Source organism: Netta rufina (assembly GCF_964035555.1).
Source record: "Netta rufina genome assembly, chromosome: 7".
NCBI classification, from domain to species: Eukaryota; Metazoa; Chordata; class Aves; order Anseriformes; family Anatidae; genus Netta; species Netta rufina.
Window position 1 is genome coordinate 23,272,866 of NC_140130.1, and position 20,089 is coordinate 23,292,954.

Here is a 20,089-nt window from a genome sequence, read left to right on the forward strand (position 1 = left end):
CACCGGCGCCGCCCTCGTGCGCGAAGCCGCCCCCTCCCGCCGCTTTGTGTCCCTCGCGGGCCGCCGTGCTCCTGGCGGAAGGAGGGCGGGCGGGGAGGGAAAGAGCGGCGCGGGGTCTCAGTGCGCACGCGCCGCGGCTGGCTGAGGGGTGGGGGAGGGAGGGAGGCTGCGCATGCGCGCGGCGGCGGGTGGCGGGCTGGGTGCGGGTGTCATGGCGGCCGCCGGCGGGGGGCCGGGAGCGGAGCGGCTGCAGGGAATCGTGAGGGGCGCCGCGGGAGGGCAGCAGGACGGGGCCGCGCAGCTGGCGGCGGGTACCGGGCGGGGCGCGGGGGGCGGTGAAGGGGCTGGGGGGGGCGGGGAGGGGGGTGGGGGGGGGGCTGCGGGCACCGCCTGGGGCTGGGCCTGGGGCTGGGCCTCAGGGAGCGGGGCTGGGCCTGGGGCTGGGCCCTGTGGGGTTGGGGGGGGCCCTGGGGCTGGGGGCGAGCTGAGGCCCTGGGGTGGTGGCCATGGGGCGTGGGGTGCTGAGCAACAGGGGCTGGGGGTGGCGGAGCAGCAGCACAGGGGGTGTGCAGCAGAGGGTGGGGTGGGAGCCAGAGCCTGAGGGTGAGGGGTTGGGGTCTGCGGGGCACCTGTGGGGCAGCAGCGCGGGGAGGGGTGCGGGGATGCTGGGGATGGGGTGGAAGCAGAGCTGCAGGGCTGTGGGGCAGGATTCTATAGGATTGGTCCAGAGCACGGGGTGGGGCTGGAGCTGTGGGGTTTGGCAGCGGTGCCAGGGCTGCTCTGGGTCAGGGAATGGGAGGTTGGGGCGCAGGGTGGGTGAGCTGAGGGGAGCGCGAGGCTCGTGCTGCGCTTCTGTGGTTTCTCCTCTCCAGGCAGGGCTTGGGGCGTTTGGTTTCCTGGGATAATTTTCCTTCCGCTTGGAGCAGCGGTGTGGTGACTTCGTTACGTTGAGGAATGTGTAGCTGCGGGAGGATGGCTTTTTAAGGATAAGGCAGCACGTTTGTCTTCCTTGTCTGCCTTCCAGTGGCTTTGGCACTTTGTGGAAAGGGTTTGAGAGGGAAGGGCTGCGGAGGCTGCCTTACAGAGAGGAGCAGCTTGTTGACCCACCCCGAGATGCTGGATTGTGAACTGACCGGTGGTGGGAAATGGAAAGAAATTGGAGGAAATGAAAGGAAATTCACTAAGCTGGGTGACATGCACAAGAGTTGCACAAAGCCCCTGACATATTTGAGACAGAGGGGGGAAACAGAGGCAAGGGCAGATAACCTTACAGCTGCTGTTGTCGCCCCTGGTCATGTTACAGAAGTGCCTGGGGAAGGCTTTGTCTGCTCAGAGCCACGCAGAGAGGAGCCGTCCCCAGCTCCCGCCCGCCGTATGGCACCTGGGGCACACCAACCTTGACGAGCCCGCACCTCGGGCCCTGCTGACCTCACACAGAACGCACGCCAGAGAGTATTGCATTGCATCCCCTGTCCTTCAGCGAAAGGGGAGGTTTTTCTGACCTCGTGGGCTCTGTGCAGTTGTTGGCAGAGGCACGGCGAGCTGCTCGCGTGTGCTGCTGAGCACTGCATTAGGTGTGAGTTTGGGAGAAGGGCTGCAGTGCTGTCACGGGCAGCTCGGGATGCACAAGCGTCAGAGGAGGCTGAGGTTGTTGGTATTAAACAGCAGGGAGAGGGGAGGTGCTGTAGCAGGGATCCATCACGTTGTAAGGGGCTGGGGGAGACGGGAGGAACAGAAAAGGTGCAGAAATGGTGTGTGGCGTGTGGAAGGGCGGGGGAGGTGTCAGGGAGGACACGGGTCCCTGCGAGCCGGCAGCGGTGGTGCTGGGGCTGCTGTGGTCACCTCGTGAGAGGCAAAGCCCCGCGGCCTCCCGCTCCCCGAGAGCAGGGCGAGCCCGCCCGCTGCAGCAGAGCGAGGGGCTCCAGCCCGCAGGAGCACGAAGAGCCAGCTGCGGGCAGAGCTCACGCTTCGCTCCTTCCTGTTGAGGTCACGGGCAGCTCGGAGGAGGCGCTGCTTCGAAAAGGCAGCTCCGTGCTCGGACCTCCTGCGGGGTGCTCGAGGGAGGAGGCACGAGCAGTGTCCCCTGCCACCTGGGGTGTGGGTTAGGGGGCTGGGCAGAGCTGCACCGTGCCCGAGCACGAGGCTGTGGGTGGCAGGAGAGACCCTGCCCTTCTCCAGGGCTCCCTTAGGATGCAGCCAGGCCTTAGCAAAGCCTCCCGGGGAGTGACTCTTCCCCCAGTTCAGCTGCAGGAGCGTTGGGGCAGGAGGGGAGTGAAGCAACCTGGCCGGGCTGTCTGAGTCAGAGCTGGAAACAGGCTCCAGGAGTCCCGGCGCTGCCTTGCTGCGACCACAAAGCCGTGTTTCTCCGTGCCCCCAGCCTGCAGGGAGTTCGTGCAGGTGTTGCTCAGCGCAGAGCCGTGGCAGCTGGGTGTTTGGGAGTGTCTGGGCCATTTGGTTTGGCCGCTGCCTTGTGAAGAGTCTGATTTCTTGGGGAGCGCTGGGGGGGTAGCTCTGTGCCACCTCCTGGTTTGCCCGTGGTGCACTTCCCAGCCCCTGGCCCCAGCGCCGTGCCTAAGGGAGGGTCAGGGAGTCGCAGGCTCACTCCCTTTGCCTCTTTTCTGCAGGGGTGAAAGATGGAAGCTGGACTGTGCTGCAGCTCGTGGAGGCACTGGGGTAAGGAGACCGCAGGGGACATTCCCACGAGCAGGAGCAGTGTGCGAGCTGCCAGCTCGTGCGGGGCAGGCTGGCTGCAGTCGGTGCCCTCGCAGGACAGGGGAGCCATTTGGGAACAGACAGGGCCGGAGCAGCCCACGAGGCTCTCCCGGGGCGGAGGGAAGGTGTTGTGGCGGGCAGCGAGCCCCAGAACACGTCCCAGCTGGGACAGCTCCTGCTGGGGACAGCCTGGCTGGGGAGGAGGAGGAGGAATCAGCTCCCCCCGAGTGCCATCGGCAGGGCCGTGCCCGGCGAGCAGCGCCCTTCAGCTTGTAACGTGCTCGTCTGGGCCATGCCTCCTGCTCGTGTCCCCGCTCACACCAGCTCTCTGGGGTTTTTGCCGTGCGTGGGGCAGGTTCTGCTTGGAGAACACAGATCCTCGGACGCGAGGGCGAGGCATCCAGCTGCTGTCACAGGTCCTGCTCGAGTGTCACTCCCTGCTGCAGGAGAAGGAAGGTAAGGGCTGCTCTGCGCCCCACACCGGCTGCTGGTGGGCTGGGGGCCCTGAGAGCCTGTCCTGCACTCAGCAGACGGGTTGCTTTAGCACCGTGGCAGCTCTGCGTGCATCTCTTGAGGGTCAAAGTCCAAGGAGGACATGGGGCCTCACGCTGCAGCCTGTGTGCCACCCTCCCGACACAATTTGGGCCTGGCTTTGCAGCTGGTGCCCCTGGCAGCGTGTGGGTGTCGTGTACCCGGGCGTGCTCAGCGCCACGTGGGAGGCCTCGGGGACACATCTGCACGTCAGGATCCCCGCGTGGTGATTCACTGCAGGAAAGCCATCGCTCACACAGCCGGTCACGCCGCAGCCCTCGGGCTGCACGGGTTGGCTCTGGGGGACCTCTGTGGCCTGAGGAAGAGGGGAGATCAGCGTGAGGGCGAGAGCAGAGAAGAGGATGGGGGTGGGAGGGGAAGGTGCCCCACTCGTGGAGGCGAGGAGAAGGTTTGGCTGTGGTAAAGGCCTCAGAGCGGATGGCTGGCAGCAGGGAAACCCAAATAAGTGCTGCCAGGCCTTGAGCTGGACTGGGGGCCTTGCTGGTGGGTCGCTGATCCCACACCAGCAGGCTGGCAGGAGGGCAGGGGAGTAGTAGGAGAGGCAGAGGAAAGGAAGGATGGAATTAGAACATGCTGGGAGAGGAGCATCCCAGGAGAGGAGCTGCCGCGGCACGGCCGCCAGCCCGTCTCCCTTCGTGGCCCTCGTCACGCAGCTCATTTCTTGGGCGCTGCGTCAGGCTGCGTGCCGGGGGGGGGACTTCGTGCGGCGGCCGTGGGCGCAGGATGCTGCCAGCCGGCTCTTCCAGTCCGCTTCCTGCCGCCGCTCCCAGGGCCGGGCCGTGCAGGCGCCCGTGGCCGTGACTCAGGCCCCAGGAACGTGTTGTGGAGCTGAGCGCGGGGGAGCCGGGGCTCCTGCCCCACCCCGTGACATCCTGCAGCCTGGGCCAAGCGGGCGGCTGCCGCTTCCCTGCCCGGGGCTGCAGCCACGTGTCTGGGCAGGCTGCACATGGCCCGGGTGGCTGCAGCACCTCCGGAGGCGGGTGCTGCCCCGCCGCGGCCAGCTGTGGTCCCTCAGGGGGGAGGGAGAAAGTGTCAGCACCAAGGGAACGCAGAGACGTTCTCGCTGCTCACCCAGCAGCTCCCGCCAGGGTTAACGCACCGCGGGGTCTGTTTCTGGCAGCGCTGCACCTGGTCCTGTTCTACGAGAACCGGCTGCAAGATCATCACCTCGTGATCCCCTCGGTGCTGCAGGGACTCCGTGCGCTGGTGAGCTCCTGTCCCACAGCACGAGGATGGCTCCGGGGGGTGCTGGGGGTGCAGCTCACGGGTACGAGCTGAAGCAGTGTCGGGCAGAGACCAGCTGGGCCATCAGCTCCTGCCCCGCAGCATCGCCCTGTGTCCTGTTCCTGCTGTCCCCTCGCAGGGTGTGGGGAATGCTGTGAATTTCTGCCCAGTGCTGGGCAACGGCACCCTGCGTGCCCTGGGGACAGCACAGATGACAGATATCCTGTCCTTCCTCCTCTGTGAGGGTGACAAGCCCTTTCATCCTCTGTGAGGGTCCTGCAAGTACAGAGTCATCCTTCCTATTGCTTTTCTCTTCCTGTTCCCAGAGCATGTGTGAGGTACTAGCCCCAGGGCTAGCAGTATCCGTGCTCAAAGCCATCTTCCAGGAGGTGCACGTGCAGGTGAGCAATGTCATTTCCTTCCTCCTGTCCCTGTTCTCTGTGTGCCTGGGGACAGCCCGCCTGCTTTAGGACCGAGCACCTGCAGCAGCAGTGCAGCGTAGCACATCCAGCAGCAGCAGTGCTCCTGCAGAGCTCAGGCAGCATGGCTTGCTGCAGAGCGAGAGGCAGAAGGCAGCTGAGATTCCTGTTTGGCCCTTGTCCTCTCCTGTACCAGCCCTAGGGGGATCATTTCCTTTTTTTCCGTTCTCCAGGCAGTGTTTAAGTGGCTCCAGCTCCCAAATTCTCCATCTTAAGGCTGTTTATGCTGGCAGGCCTTGGGCAGCGTATGAGCCCAGGTGTGACTGTGGTAGTGTGCCCATTTAGTGATGGTCGCGTTCAGGTGCAGTTGCACAAGGATGTGCACGCTCTGCACGTGGTACGTGGGGCCTGCAGGCCCCAAAGCAGCAGCGGAGCTGTGAGGGTGCTGCCTGTGCATGCCCCTGGGTGCTGGGTAGCAGTGCTGCCTGTACGGGGGCTTGTTTTGATTCCTCTGCTCCTCCCTCCAGTCCCTGCTGCAGCTGGACCGCCACACAGTCTACAGCATCATCACCAACTTCATGGGCACCAGGGAGGAAGGTGAGGGGGCAGATGCCAGAAGCACTCTGGGGTTGTTTGGGCCGGGAACGTGGCTTGCTTTCTGCTCAGAGGGCTCTGCGGCACTGCTTGAGGAGAGCTGGACGGGCCGTGGGACTGGGGAAGCTGGGCTGATTCCGTGCTGTGTTGGTGAGGTCTCGTGTCCTGCACCTTCTTTCTGCAGAGCTGAAGGGCCTGGGGGCTGACTTCACCTTTGGCTTCATCCAGGTGATGGATGGGGAGAAGGATCCCCGCAACCTGCTGGTGGCCTTCCAGATCGTGCGCGATCTCATTGCCAAGAACTATGCCCTGGGTGAGCCTGGGCCTGCTCTGCAGAGCCAGTTGGGGGGTGGAATCGCTTCTCCTTGAATGTTGGAGGGATGGCTCTTGGGTCTGAGCAGGGCTCGGTGTCCCTGACGTGATTTAGGAGCTGCAGAGCCAACCCGTCACGGCTGCTGGGCAGAGCTGTGCCTCCCTTGCTCAGCAGCTCTGCTAACGCTGACCTCTCCCTGCAGGTCCCTTTGTGGAGGAGCTGTTTGAAGTGACATCCTGCTACTTCCCCATTGATTTTACTCCAGTGAGTGAGTCTGCCCCGTGCCATAACCCCTTCCTCCTGGTGTTTTCCCAGGGTCTCGTGTCCCCTCCAGGGACTGGGAGGAGAGGATGGGCAAGAGTCTGAGCTGGGCAGTGCTGTGCTGCCAGCTCTGGCACCCAGGCCAGTGCCAGGCTGCCTGGAGGCTGGCCTTGCTGCTGCCTTGCTGGAGATGAGGTGATGCAGCCGTGGCTGATGTTTCATGACCTTCTCTCTGTGCTTCCAGCCCCCCAACGACCCTCATGGCATCCAGAGAGAGGACCTGATCCTCAGCCTCCGGGCCGTGCTGGCCTCCACGCCCCAGTTTGCTGAGGTAGGTGGCTCCTCGGGCTCCTGAGCACCATGCCTGAGCACAGGCTGCAGTTCCTGGTTCTGCAGCTCCCAGAGCAGCTCTGTGGGAAGGGAACAACTGGGACCAGGAGCCTGCTGGCAGCCCTTGTGTCCTGCCTGTCCCTGGGGCTGGGCACTTGGAGGGTGACACCCTGGGAAGGGGCTGCCTGTTGCACGTCTCTCTCTAGCTCTGCTCTCCTGGCAGAGGCTGAGCTTGCAGCCCTGCAGGGCCAGGGACAGCGTGGCACAGAGCGGGCTGCCTTAACCACCTCTTTCTGTAGTTCCTGCTCCCTCTGCTCATTGAGAAGATGGACTCGGACCTGCAAAGTGCCAAGCTCGACGCCCTGCAGACTCTGGTAAGGAGGGATCCCCCACTGCCCACAGCTGGCCTGTGCCAGCAGCAGCTCCTCTCCTGTGTCTGGCAGCCAAAGACTCTCCCTTGCAGAGCCTGGTCCACATTTTCCTGTCTCACAGTGTCCCTGCTCTGTGTCCTACTGGTCCTGACTTCTCTATGATCCTCTCTCCTATCTCTCTCTCTTGCAGACTGCCTGTTGTGCCATCTACGGGCAGAAGGAGCTGCAGGAATTCCTCCCCAGCCTCTGGTCATCCCTGCGCAGGGAGGTGAGTGCTGCAGGGCCCCTAACAAAGGCAATCCACGGGGCCCCATATCTCCTACCAACCCCTGCCAGTGGCTTTGGACAGCCCAGCTGAAAAACAGGGCCGGGGGGACAGGCCGCCCCTCCCGGTGTGTCACGGGGCTTGTTGGCTGTGTTTGAAGCACCGCTTCCTGCGTGCTGCAGCCTGAGCCCTTCAGCCCCGTGTTGGGAACGTGAAGCCTGCGGCCGGGGTCAGCACCGCACACAGCTCACCCCACGTGTCTCCTGCAGGTGTTCCAGACAGCAAGCGAGAAGGTGGAGGCAGAGTGCCTGGCTGCACTGCACGCCCTCTCCGCCTGCCTCTCCCGCTCCGTGCTCAGCTCAGACGCCGAGGACCTCCTGGACTCCTTCCTTAGCAGCATCCTGCAAGGTAGCTGGCTTGGAGACCTACCTTGCCCTGAGCAGCCAGGCCTGCGGGTGCTGCCAGGCCTGCAAGCATCCTCCTAGCCAGAGATGTCTGCCCCCGTGTTCTCTTTGAAGCCTGTTTCTTCTCTTTCTGGGTCTCCCAGCTAGCATTGGCTTCTGAGGGAATTCTCTCAAGGGAATTGGCGGTAGGAGGGAGGAGAAGAGGGTACAGTAGGAAATACAAATTGGATTGAGTTGCTTCCCTCCCAGCTGGGACTGGGGAGTCCAGAGCTGTGCTGCGTGCCTGGAGCTGGAGGCAGCAGCTCTGCCAAGGAGGCCGCGCTGCAGCTCAGAGCTGTGCCCCAGCAGCGAGTCCCAGCCCAGCTCTACCAGCTGTGCCCTGCACGCGAGGCAGGGGCAGTCCTGCCGGGGTGGCTGACACGCAGCACATCTCAGATTGCAGGCACCATCTGTGCGAGCCCGATATGAAGCTGGTGTGGCCAAGTGCCAAACTCCTGCAGGCAGCAGCGGGTGCCTCCCTGCGCTCCTACCACCGCCTCACCCACAGCGTGCTGCCCCTGCTGCTGGAGCAGTACAACAAGCACTCGCAGGTGAGGGGCACCCCGGCCTCGTGGCACTGGGCTGAGATGCAGCTGGGTCCCAGCAGTCACGGTGAGCTGGGATGTGCCTTTGTGTCCCTGCAGAGCAGCCAGAGGAGGACAATCCTGGAAATGCTGCTGGGCTTCCTGGAGCTGCAGCAGAAATGGGGACATGTGGAAGAAGGTGAGGCTGCTGGTCCCTCCGGAGGTACCCACGTACCCCTGCTGTGTCCCTGGGGGCTTCTGGCACTGCCCTCACCTTCCCCTATCCTGATGGAGAACAAAAGCTCACTGACTTGGGGGCAGCTGTTGTGCAGCCCGCCTGCCTGGGCCAGGGATCCTGCGTGGGTGGGTGTGAAAAGTCTGTCCAGTGCCATGGGGGTGGCTTTGCTGTGACAGCCAGCTGCCAGCAATGACTCTGTCTGTGCCTCTGCCTGCAGATGAGAGCGCTGTGCTGTCCCTGCGAGCCCCAGTCTGCTCTGTGGTGTTCTCAGCGTTGACAGACCCCAGCGTGCAGCTGCAGCTGGTTGGGATCAGGGCGCTGACCGTCCTGGGCTCCCTGCAAGGTTGGTGCCTCGCTTCTCCTGGGGAAGCAGGGGGAGGTGTCACCCCGTTCTGGGAGCCATGGGATACCCTGGCTGGCCACCCGTGCTGCACGTAGGCACACAGGAGCAGTGGCAGCACTTCCTACCCAAGCCATAATCTCTAGGGACACTCAATTTCACTCTCGCCTGTTCATATTGGGCTCCTTCTGTCTCTGGAGTCTGTACTGCAGTGTTGCTGATATCCCAGACAAGGGGGGAGGATGCTGGCCAGCACACCGGGATCTTTGTCTTTGGCCGAGGGCATGATTCCTCTGGGGCTCTTGTTCCAGGTTTCCTGTCTCCCTCTGACCTGGAGCTGGTTGTGGATCACCTCATCCGGCTCACCCTGCACGAGGAGGATTCCCAGAGCAGGTGAGGGCTGCGCTCCAGTCACCCACGCTCTGGGAGGAGGAACAGAACTCATCTTTGCTGCAGAGAGGGGCTGTAGAGGCCTCTGGGTGGAGGCACGGGTGTAAAAGCAAAGGGGTAAAGCAGTAGTTTGTGGTCTGTAAATCAGAAAGCCTGGGCCTGCAACGCAGGGGGCTCTGCACTGCTAGCCAGTAGTGTGAAAAAGGCAGATTGCTGAGGAATGGGTTTCTGGAGGCACCTTCTGGCCCAGATCTTTGCAGCTGCTGCACCAGCAGCTCAGGGTTTGCATTGCTTACGTTCCCCCCTCTGTGCTCTTCCCTCCTGGCAGCGAAGCAGCGATGGAGGCAGCTGCGTGTCTGGCCCCCATCTACCCAAAGGTCTTCTCCGGGCGCATGGTGCCCAGGCTCGGGGAGGAGCTGCAGTCAGGTAGGGGTGGTGGGGGGAAGGGAATGATTCTGGTGCTGGGGTGCAGCAGGGAGGCTGTGCCACACGGCACGGGTCTGTGGCTGTCCTTGGTGGGGAATTCCCAGCACAATGTGGTGCTGGCACCGGGAGGGCTGCGGCTAGGGACTGCTGCTGGGATTGCCCTCGAGGAGCTGCCCAGCTATGGCGGGGAGCCTTGGGCTTGGCTTGGGGTGGTCCTGTGCTTCTGCACCCCATCTACCCTGGTACGGGCTGGGTCCTGAATGGCCTGGGTGCCACCCTAACACCCCCCTGGGGTGTGTTTTCCCCTCAGAGCGGGAGGAGGAGAGATCCCTGGACCTCCGCTCCCTGCGGCAGCGCTGCCTGCAGGCCCTGGCAGCCGTGTCCACGCACGCCAGCATCGTGAGGGAGACCGTCCCCGTCCTGCTGCAGCATCTCCGGAAGGTGCAGAAAGGTAACGCAGCCTGGAACGGGCAGCAGGGCACCGTGTGTCTGGGCAGGAGCTGGGTTTCTTGCTCATGGTGGCAGCCCCAGGACGCTGCTGGCACCGACGGGGTGGTGTGACAGTGCCTGTGCCCTGCAGGGAGCGAGGCTGGCAGTGCCCAAGAGGTGATCTCCGTGTGCCAGAGCCTGCACCGCGTGGCCCTGCAGTGCCAGCAGGACGCGGAGGGCTGCTGGTACTTCCACCAGGCCGTGGTGCCCTGTCTGCTGGCCATGGCCGTGCAGGCTGCCATGCAGGGTAGGTGCGGGGCTGGAGCCCAGGAGGGGCCGGCAGCGGCTCCCTGAGCTCCTGGGGCTCTGCAGAGCGCTGCTGCTGCCACCCGCCGGCAGGCGCGGGCACTGCGGGCCCTGCTGCCCCCTGCCAGGGGCAGAGCTGCAAATTTGCAGCACCAAATCCCTGCCCTCCTGCTGCCTGCAGAGAGCACCCAGCCGCTCCTGGGCAAGGCGCTGCTGGAGGAGGACGTGCTGGCTGCCATGGTCCCCGTGATCAGCGCTGCCACCACCCACCTTAGCCCTGAGTGAGTACTGCTGGCGTGGGGCACGGGGCAGGCTGCGTTCCCCTCTGCTGCTCCCCGGGGGTGGCCCCGTGCCTCCGGGGAGTTCTGTGGCGATGCTCCCAGAGCAGCACTTTGCAGCGTCTCCTTTCTCCTAGGCTGGCTGCCCAGAGCGTGGCCCACGTGGTGCCCCTCTTCCTGGATGGAGAGGTTTCCTTCCTGCCCCAGAACAGTTTCCCTTGCTCCTTCCAGCCCTTTGCGGTGCGTAGGGGGCACTGAACAGGGGCAGGAAGTGAGGATGTGGGCGCAGGCTGCCAGCAGGGGCCGTGGTTGATGTGGGCGCTGTTTTTCCCCCGCAGGAGGGGGAGTGCTTGGAGGCACAGAGGCGCCTGGTCGCCCTCCTCATGGCCTTTGTCTGCTCCTTGCCTCGTGACGTAAGTTGGGGGGGAGAAGGGTCCTGCCTGAGCACCGTCCCGCCCAGCTCCACAGCAAGCTCCGTGGGCAGAGGCAGGGACAAGCTGTGTCCCCAGGCTGTGACACGCTCTGCGTCCCTCTCAGGTGGCGATCCCCCAGCAGGAACGCTTGCTCCGGGAGCTGCTGGCGCTGAGCTGCTCCTGCAACTGCCCCTTCACAGCCACCACGGCCGCCAAGTGCTTCGCGGGGCTGCTGAACAAGCACCCGGCGGGTAAGGGAGCCGGGCAGGGCCTGGGGGTCCCCGCATGGGGGTGGCGGGGAAAGGGCTCAGCCTGTCCCTTCTGTGTCCCCAGGGCAGCAGCTGGATGAGATCCTGCAGCTTGCGGTGAACAGGATGGAGCCCGGCCTCGCAGAGGGGCCGCGCCGAGAGCAGGCGCTCACCCTGCTGCTCTGGGTAAGCGGGGTTCCCCCCTCAGGGCTCCCCCCTCCACGGGGCAGCGTGGCACTGACTCCGCTCTGCCCACACAGGTGACCAAAGCCCTGGTGCTGCGCTACCACCCGCTGAGCTCCCAGCTGACAGACAAGGTAGGCAGCGGGGAGGCCGGGTGCTCCCCGAGGAGCCTCCCGGCCGCGGGCACCCCGTCCCAGCGCTCTGTCCCCCGCAGCTGCTGGGCCTGCTGGGCGACGTGGAGCTGGGCCCCGCCGCGGCCGACGGCTTCTCCCTGCTCATGGCCGAGTCCCCGGACGTGCTGCACAAGGGCTGCCACGCCGACGTGCGCATCATGTTCCGCCAGCGCTTCTTCACCGACAACGTGCCCAAGCTGGTGCAGGGCTTCCACGGGGCTGGCCCCGGTGAGAGCTGGCCCCAGCCCCGGCCCCGCCACCCCCTGCCCCCTCCCCCAGGGGCTCGGAGCCGGCGTCCTCTCCTTCCTGCCCGTAACCGTCTCTGCCCTCCGCAGACGTGAAGGCCAACTACCTGAAGGGCCTGTCCCACGTGCTCAACCACCTCCCCAAGCCCGTGCTGGTGACGGAGCTACCCACGGTGAGAGCCGTTCCCAGCAGGGGGACCGTGGCGGTGCCCAGACCGCAGGGCTGGGAGCTGCTCACATCTGTGTCCTCCCCCCTGCAGCTGCTTTCCCTCCTGCTCGAGGCCTTGTCCTGCTCGGACCGCGTGGTGCAGCTCTCCACCCTCAGCTGCCTCCAGCCGCTGCTGCTCGAAGCTCCGCAGATCATGAGCCTTCACGTCGACACGCTGGTCACCAAGTTCCTCAGCCTCACCTCCAGCCCCGCCATGGTGCGTGCTCCCCTCCCCTGCACCGTGCTCCCCGTTCCTGCGCCCCTCTCCCCTCCGTCCCCTCACCCCTGTGTGTTGCAGGCTGTCCGCATCGCCGCCCTGCGCTGCGCCCACGCGCTCACCAGCCTGCCCACCATCGTGGTAAGTGCTCCTGCTGCCTGTCCCTGCGTGCAGGGGGCTCCCGGGGGGCACCCAGCACCCCGGCACTCTCACTAATTGCAGTTTCTGTCCTACAGCTGCTCCCCTACAAAGCCAGAGTGATCCGGGCGCTGGCCAAGCCCCTGGATGACAAGAAGAGGCTGGTGCGGAAGGAGGCGGTGGCAGCACGGGGGGAATGGTGAGCGGCTGCTGCTGGAGCTGGGAAGGAGCTGGGGTGGCGGGGAGGTGGCTCAGCACCGTCTCTGTCCCCACAGGTTCCTGGTGGGGAGCCCGGGCAGGTGAGCGCCCCGCATGCCCTCCCCGTGCTGGCTGACAACCTGACGGGCCTGCTGCCGCCCTGCCAAGCCACGCAATTGACACCACGGGCACAGCCTCCCCGGGAGCTGGTACTGCCTGGAGCGTGGGGGCCAGCAGACAGCAGCACCCTAGCACCCCCCAACTTCCCTGCGCCCACGGGAGGGAAGGATTTGTGCTGCTCATGGCTTGCCTGCAGCCAGGGACAGTGCTGGACAGACTCGCCCTGCGTGAAGGGAGAGGGCAGGCCTGTGCACACAGGTACGGTGCGCAGCGGCCCCTCTGCAAGAGGAATAAAGAGCTGGTTTGGTAACGCTGTGAGGGATCTCGGTGCAGCCCGGGCTGGGCCTCCAGTGCCCTTCCCCTTCCCTGCACACCCTAACTCCTGGTGGGGAATCATCATCCTCCTGCTCCCAGACTGCTGCGCCCCCCACCACAGAGAAGAGCCGGGCTCCTTAAAAACAAAACAAACAAAACCACATTTATTGGATGGTCTTAAAAAGTCCGCCTGGGGAGCAGGTCGGCCATCGTCTGCCCCCAAGCCTGCTGGAAGCCGAGCTGGGCCCCTCGTGCAGAGCGAGGGCAGCGCCTCCAGCTCCAGCGGGGAGCAGCAGCTCTGCCCCTTCCCCGGGGCCGCCCGCAGCCCCTGAGGTGCCGCAGAGCAGGCGTTCAGGCGCTGACCAAGTGCAAAGTGTCCCAGGGCTCTGTCTCTGCTCAGAGCTCAGCAGTGCGTGCCAGCACCCGCCTGCCAGCAGCCCCCCGGGCCGGAACAGAGCCAGGGTGCTGGGTTTGGGTCCCCTCGTGCTCCCCTGCCGGCGGGGAGGGCCGTGTCTGCAGCACCCAGCCCTCAGATGGCCAGGAGCGGCACGCGCTGCTCGCGCACGCAGGGGGGCAGCTCCCAGCTCAGCCCCGTTCCGTGGGGCGGGTGAGGAGAGGGCAGCAGGACACGGGTGAGCCAGTGCCTGTGGGGAGAGAAAGCTGAGGGCTCAGCGCTGGGGAGCACAGCAGCAGCAAGGAGCGTGAGCCCGTGTCCCTCAGGTGCTGTGACAGCTCTGTCCTGCTCGCCCTCAGCACCCCCACCTGCTGCTGAGCCACCACCTTCCCTGACGGGGGCTTCCCTGGGGCTTTACCTGGGCACGTCCACTCCCAGAAACACCTTCCAGTTGTCCCAGCTGCCATAACTGTAGGGGTTTCTGAACACCTGCATGTTGGGGAGATGCACATCAAGCCTGGCTCTGCCCGGCTGGCCCTCCCGCCCCGGGGGCTGCGCTCACCTTGCCTTTCTTTTGCAGCCGCTGCCTCTCCTTCTTGTTGATGTGCCTCTCGATGCTGGTTTCCCCGCGGGTGATGAGGGCAGCGTGCCACAGCGTGAGGGCACCCAGGGCCAGTGCTACAGAGCTGGGAACAGCAAGGCACAGCGGGTTGCACCCAACGCCTTCACTGCTGTCAGGGGCTGGGGCTGCCTTCCTCAGTCTCCTCCTGGGCCTGGGCCCTGAACTTGCTCCTCCTGAGGCCCGCGAGGCAGCAGGGCAGGGATGGCTGTGCTAGAGCCCAGCGTGGCCCAGGGGAGGTGGGGTGCAGGGCAGCACCGAGCAGGCTGCCGTCTGCTTCCTGCAGCCCCCTCGCGCCCAGCCCGTGCCCCGTTACCTGCACAGCACCCAGAGGTACACCACGCTCTTGTGGAAGGCTCGCTGGCGGAAGGAGAAGGTGGGCGGCGGGGTCTGGTAGTACGTCTGCAACAGGACAGAGCGGGAGGGTCACCCAAACTGCTCGGCAGCCTGAAGCCGGGCAGGGGTGGCTGTACCCTTTGCTGACGCAGGGATCAGGCAGCTGGAGAGGGCTGGAGCCAGAACCAACACAACAGCCAGGGCCATGGGGAGGCAGCCCAGAACAGCCACGAGACACAGACACCGCCCGAGAGCTGGCACGGGAGTGACAAGCAGGGGGTGGAGGCAGGGGGCAGGTCCCTGCACCACACAGCGGGGATGCTCGGGGGAGAGGTGTACGCGCTGCTGCTTCCCCAGGAGAGCAGGGCCTGAGCAGCACATGCCAAGCAGCTGCTGCCACCAGCCGAAGCCCCTGGAAGCTCAGTGCGTGGGGAAGCAGCCCCCTGACTGCTGGAGGCAGCGCTGCAGCGGAGCTGCCCGGCCAGCCCGGCTCTGGGACCCACGGGACGAGCACGGGGGCTGGCGCTGCCCATGAGCTGCACCTCGAGAGCAGGACCCAGGCTGCAGGGCAGCTCTGCTCCGCGCTGCCTGCAGCAGGGATGTCCCACCTGGTTGGCAGCCACCTGCAGTCTGTCCTTCTCAAGCAGTTTCATTCTCTAGGGGGATGGAAAACAGGGCACCAGTTACGTGGCTCCGAGGAGAGGGCTCTTTCCCCTCAAACCTCACCAGAGCAGGGCGGCGCGGGCCTCGCAGGAGGAGGGAGAAGGGGAGCAAAGTCACTACGCCCCCGGGGCTGCTCCAGCCCTGTTCTGCAAGCTCAGCCCGGGGGACCCAGGCAGCCTCTGTGCACGCTAGCGCTTCGTCTGCTGGGGCAGGGCAGGGGCTGGGGCTGCCCGCTCACCTCGATGGCTGCGTAGGCGTCCCGGAACATGTCCCAGGCGCTGATGCTGCAGTAGATGCAGCCCATGGTCATGAAGAGGCAGAAGGAGAAGAAGTAGCGGTGGTTGTAGTGTCCCACGCAGTTATTCAGCCAGGCTGCCCCTGGGGTTAAAGGTCTGTAACTGCTGCAGGACGGCCAGTCCAAACCCTCCCCACGGGGATCAGGCTCCCAGCACCCTTCCCTCCCCAGGCTGGGGTTTGGGGAGGGGAGTGGGGCAGGGAGAGGGGGAGGAAGCGGGGCTGGCTGCCCAGGAGCTGGGTGGCAGTGCAGAAGGATACGGCAGTGGTGATCCATCTTCAGCACGCACCTGGGAGGGAGGAGAGCAGCACAAGCGTCAGCACCAACACCAGCACCGTGCTGGGGAAGGGGCAGCCACCCCCCGGCCCCTCACGCTGTGCTAGGGCCAGGCGAGAAGCCAGCAGAGCAGAGGGGAAGGGGCTCAGCCCGCCCAGCACGCGGCAGGGAAGGAGAGGGGTGCTGGCCCGGGCAGCCCTACCTGTTGCAGATGCTGCAGTGGTGGGTGCGAGCCGGCTTGGGGGCGATGCATTTCCTGCAGATGGAGACGCCAGTGACATCGTTCTTGGCCTGCATACAGGTCAGAAGAGGGGATATCACCACGCTGTCCCCTGCTCCTCATGTTCCACGCCTCCCCTGCCTCCCCTCCTGGCACTGCCCGGCCTGGAGGAGCCCTCACGGTGCTCGAGGTGCTCCCAGGGCCCAGCTGTAGCTGGTGCCTGTCGGTGCCCACCTGCGGGGGGTGGCCGGGTGAGGTGGTGATGGCCTTGTAGTAGTGGAAGACGATCATGATGAGGTTCCAGTGCCCGTAGGTGAGGTGCCAGCAGATCCAGGCGGGCGTGTAGGTCTGCAGGATGAGGGGCAGCAGGCAGATGTACACGATGGCCACGATGGAACTCGTCAGCCCGATCACCAGCGCCACGAACACCTGAGGGAAAGGGGCCTGGGTCAGCAGAGCAGGCAGCATCTGCCCCACACTGCTCAGGAGAGACAGAATGCAGGCACAGGAACAAAGCAGGACCCACACCAAGGCCCCTGCTCCTCCTGCCTGGAGCAGCACAGCTCACGCCCAGCCCTGAGACCCGTCACACCCAGCACCCCCCCAGCACTCACCACGCCGAACCAGCGGGTGACGTGGTCCACCAGCCAGTAGACCGGCTCGAAGAGGGAGTCGAGCACCACGTCGCTGTTGGTGAAGGAGTTGTAGAGCAGGGAGCGGAGGCAGAGGCGCCCGTAGTGCCAGAGCTGCCCCGCCTGCCGCAGCAGCCCCAGGCGCCGCCGCCGGCCCAGCCGCAGGCACTTGAGGAGCAGGCGCATCACCGCTGCCAGCAGCCGCTGCCGGCTCCTCATCCCCGCCACGCCGTGCCTGTGAGGAGAGGCTGGGCGTGGGCAGGCTGCCCCTCACCTGCCGGCCTCGGGGAGGGCGCAGAGCAGCAGCAGGGGGAGCTGAGCCCCAGCTCTGCCTGGCCAGGCTGCGAGGCTGCGTCCCTGGGATGGTTCCAGGCGCGGAGTGGGGGCCGTGGGTCTCCCAGCCCGACGTGCCTGACCTCAGCTGCTCCCCGGTCCCATCTCATCTTTCCCGGAGGAGAGGGGGCCGGGGAGCGACACAGAGAGGCTGACTCAGGGGAAACCGGAGACGGCGCGGGCACCCGGGGTGCTGGGCCCGTTCCAGGGCAGGGGAGCAGCAGGGATGCTGGCAAAGCGGGGTGATCCCAGCCCCAGCACGTCCCCACTGGCTCGGGAACGGGGGAGCCCTCTCCTCACCCCAAAAGGTGGCACCTGCACGCTGCTTCCCTTTGCCTCGACCTCTGGGCCAAGCCATAGAGGCCGCCCCACGCTCATCCCAACCTCACAGCCCCACTCCAAGAATCCCAACCGGGATAAGGCCAGCGAAGGAGAGCCCCATGGACAGCCCCTGGTGAATGCGAGGCTGCACACCCAGTGCTCGCCTTCTCGCTCAGCCCCTCGTCCCGCTCAGGAGCCCTGCTGCAGCCAGGAGGAACCCGAGCCGGCCCAGAAATGAGGCAAACGATCTGCTGGGTCGGGACCCCAGGCTCCGCGCAGGCAGGGCCATCAATATTAACCAGCACAACTGCCCCGGGGCGCTGCCAAGGCACGCTCCGGGCTGGGGCCGAGCGCTCATCTCGGCGCGGTGCCAGCAGCAGCGCTGCACCACGGAGCACGCCTGGAGGCAGCCCCCAGCCCCAAAACCACCCCTGTCAGCTGTGTCTGTGCCCCGTGAGCCATGTGGGGCCGGACACGAGGACGGCAGCCTGCATGCACCGCTGCTGCCCAGGCTTCCACAGCTCCTGCGCCCCGCTTGGGGGAAGGGGGCTGAGTCCCAGGGGGTTCCCTCCCTGACCGATGGCAGCAGCCGGGCAGGGCACCCATGGGGGGGAGCACACCGGGGACAGGGCAGCGCCCCCCTGCTCCAGCCCAGCACCCTGCGGGGCACCCAGCACTGCTGGGACCCCACACAGCCCCCAAGGGGGCACCTGAGAGCGGCCGGGCCCCTGCCTGCCCCCCGCCTCCTGCAGCCCAGCACCCATGGGGGCCGCCCAGCACCATGGGGCACCCCCAGCCCTATGGGGCACCCATGGGTCCCCCTGCTCCCCTAGCCCCATAACCCCCCAGCACCCCCAGCACCCCCAGCACCATGGGGCACCCCCAGCACCCATGGGCCCCCCCAGGCCACCTCAGCCCCCCCTAGCCCCATGCCCCCCCCCGTAGCCCCATGGGCCTCCCCCCAGCCCCATGGGCCTCCCCAGTACCCCCAGCCCCATGGGCGCTCAGCACCCTTGGGCCCTCCCCAGGCCCCCTCAGCCCCCCCCCAGCCCCATGGGGCCGCCCCAGGCCCCCATCCCCATGCCCCCCCCAGCACCCATGGGGCCTCCCCATGACCCCCCCAGTACCCATAGGCCTCCCAGCCCCGTGTTCCCCCAGCCGCCCACCTGCCGCCCCGTCCCCGCCTGCCGCCGCCATGCCGCCCTCACGGCCCCACCGCGGCGCCTGCGCGCCGGGCCCCGCCATTTCCCTCCCCCCCCCACCCCCAACACCCTCTCCGAACTACAACTCCCAGCGAGCACCGCGCTCCCCCGTTCCCCCTCCACCCAATGGCCGCGCTCGTTTCACCCCCCCCCTCCCCCCCGCGGCCAATAGCGCGGGGCCTCTGTGCGGGCAGCGGCAAGATGGCGGCGGCGCGGCGGTACTGCGTGCCGGGGGAGCGGCTGTGCAGCGCGGCCGAGGCGGCGGCGGGCAGCGGCACCTACACGCGGCGCGGGGCCGTGTGCGCGGCGCTGGCCGGCTGCCTGCGGAGGGGCGGCGGGGCCGGCGGGGTGCCGCAGGTGGCGGTGCTGAGGGACGCCGAGGCGCAGCTGCTGCCCGATGTGGGCGCCGTGGTCACCTGCAGGGTACGGGTGAGGGGGAACCGGGGGGGAACGGGGATAACGGGGGGGAACGGGGCCGGGCCCCGCCGCCACCCCCCCGCGGCCTCTTGTCGCCCCCTCAGGTGTGCAGCATCAACTCGCGCTTCGCCAAGGTGCACATCCTCTACGTGGGCTCCACGCCGCTGCGCTCCGCCTTCCGCGGCACCATCCGGTGAGAGCGGGGCGGGAGCCGTGGCGGGAGGGGTCCGGGCGGAGGCCGGCCGGGTGTTGGATTCGCCCTCTCGCCTTTTCCAGGAGGGAAGATATCCGAGCCACCGAGAAGGATAAGGTCAGCGGGGCTGCCGGGAACCCAGCCGCCTCCCTTCCAGCCCTGCTGGCGCTCAGCCTGCCCTGGGGCGAGCGGCGCCCTCGCGCTCCATCCGCTCGTGTCCCCTCTGTCGCACACAGGTGGAGGTGTACAAGAGTTTCCGCCCCGGTGACATCGTCCTGGCCAAGGTGGTATCCTTTATTTGCCCTGGGATCGGTGCTGGGGGACGCGGGGGCCGTGCAGGGAGGCCTTTCCCTTAACCTGCCCCCGCCCAGATCTCCCTGGGGGACGCGCAGTCCAACTACCTGCTGAGCACGGCCGAGAACGAGCTGGGCGTGGTGGTGGCTCGCAGCGAGGCAGGTAGGGACCAGCAGCTGCTGAGGCGGCTCCCAGAGCCAGCAGCCTCCTCCCTGCCTCATCCTGCCATGCTGTGGGAGGAGGCCCAGGGCTGCTGGTGATAGGAAACGCCAGGGGAAGGCGAGCAGCCCCCTGATGGGTGATGTCCGTAGGGGTGCAGATGGTGCCCATCAGCTGGTGCGAGATGCAGTGCCCCCAGACGCACACCAAGGACTTCCGCAAGGTGGCCCGCGTGCAGCCCCAGTTCCTGCAGACCTAGCGGGCCCCTCGGCCCCCAGCCTGCACCCCCGGGGGCTGTGGGGGCCCTGCAGGGGCTGGGCTGCGGCCAGAGGGCTCCTCCAGGCAGCTCCATGCGTGAGAGGCTGGGCGGGCAGGGTGGGTTTTATATTTCTGCTGTAGGTAATAAATCTTTTTCTGAGAGCTCTGCTTGGTTTTTGTCCAGAGGGGTTGCTCTGGCTGCCAGCAGCCCCGCTGATTTGGCTGCTGCCATGTCCTGTGGGGCGCAGGGGTCAGGAAATGGCTGCTAACCGGCCTGTGGCAGGGGAAGGGGGCACCAAGAGGATTTGAGGCCAGTGCTAACAGCACAGGCTGCGGCTGCGCTCATCCCAGGGCTGTTATCACCTCAGGCCATGCCTGCCTCGCGTGCCTGTGGGGCTCGGGGAGCACCACACCCCAGAGCCAGTGAAGCCCAGCTGAGCAGCGGTGAATCACTCTCCTGTGATTGCAGAGCCCTGCTTTGCTCCCCGAGCACCCTCTGCAGCTGCAAGGCCCCAGCAACTGCCGCACCGCAGCCACGTGGTGGAGCCGGAAAGGAGGCGGGGGGGCAAGGCAGGAGCCCCGCGTGGCCCAGCAGCGCGCGGCG

General features: G+C 66.3%; 3 protein-coding genes across 5 annotated transcripts; 2 read left to right on the forward strand and 1 right to left on the reverse strand.

The window, feature by feature from the left end:
• Nucleotides 1-210: 210 nt before the first annotated feature.
• MMS19 (MMS19 homolog, cytosolic iron-sulfur assembly component) lies at nt 211-12,693 on the forward strand. 2 transcript variants are annotated; one of them, XM_084290247.1, is made up of 31 exons: nt 211-311; nt 2,625-2,673; nt 3,068-3,168; nt 4,385-4,470; nt 4,815-4,889; nt 5,435-5,504; nt 5,686-5,814; nt 6,017-6,078; nt 6,320-6,406; nt 6,705-6,779; nt 6,967-7,044; nt 7,311-7,449; nt 7,881-8,035; nt 8,129-8,207; nt 8,464-8,589; nt 8,898-8,979; nt 9,305-9,402; nt 9,713-9,853; nt 9,983-10,138; nt 10,319-10,418; nt 10,553-10,655; nt 10,754-10,828; nt 10,953-11,079; nt 11,162-11,262; nt 11,337-11,393; nt 11,474-11,660; nt 11,768-11,850; nt 11,938-12,102; nt 12,184-12,243; nt 12,339-12,439; nt 12,516-12,693. In XM_084290247.1, exons 1-31 carry the CDS (start codon nt 212-214, stop codon nt 12,541-12,543), a joined length of 3,075 nt encoding a protein of 1,024 aa, XP_084146373.1. In that variant the 5' UTR covers nt 211; the 3' UTR covers nt 12,544-12,693. The 2 variants fall into 2 exon arrangements, with proteins under 2 accessions (XP_084146373.1, XP_084146372.1); XM_084290246.1 differs by having other exon boundaries at nt 7,881-8,207.
• Nucleotides 12,694-13,212: 519 nt separating this feature from the next.
• ZDHHC16 (zDHHC palmitoyltransferase 16) lies at nt 13,213-18,179 on the reverse strand. 2 transcript variants are annotated; one of them, XM_084290248.1, is made up of 11 exons: nt 18,129-18,179; nt 16,291-16,543; nt 15,911-16,105; nt 15,659-15,747; nt 15,441-15,469; nt 15,124-15,257; nt 14,831-14,878; nt 14,203-14,288; nt 13,830-13,953; nt 13,686-13,756; nt 13,213-13,517 (listed from the first exon to the last, which is right to left on the reverse strand). In XM_084290248.1, the coding sequence occupies exons 2-11, from the start codon at nt 16,525-16,527 to the stop codon at nt 13,403-13,405; spliced, it is 1,128 nt and encodes a 375-aa protein (XP_084146374.1). In that variant the 5' UTR covers nt 16,528-16,543; nt 18,129-18,179; the 3' UTR covers nt 13,213-13,402. The 2 variants fall into 2 exon arrangements, with proteins under 2 accessions (XP_084146374.1, XP_084146375.1); XM_084290249.1 differs by lacking the exon at nt 14,831-14,878.
• Nucleotides 18,180-18,360: 181 nt separating this feature from the next.
• On the forward strand, nt 18,361-19,585 carry EXOSC1 (exosome component 1). The gene is made up of 6 exons (XM_084289828.1): nt 18,361-18,587; nt 18,686-18,774; nt 18,858-18,891; nt 19,011-19,061; nt 19,146-19,230; nt 19,380-19,585. The coding sequence occupies exons 1-6, from the start codon at nt 18,366-18,368 to the stop codon at nt 19,484-19,486; spliced, it is 588 nt and encodes a 195-aa protein (XP_084145954.1). The 5' UTR covers nt 18,361-18,365; the 3' UTR covers nt 19,487-19,585.
• Nucleotides 19,586-20,089: the final 504 nt, after the last annotated feature.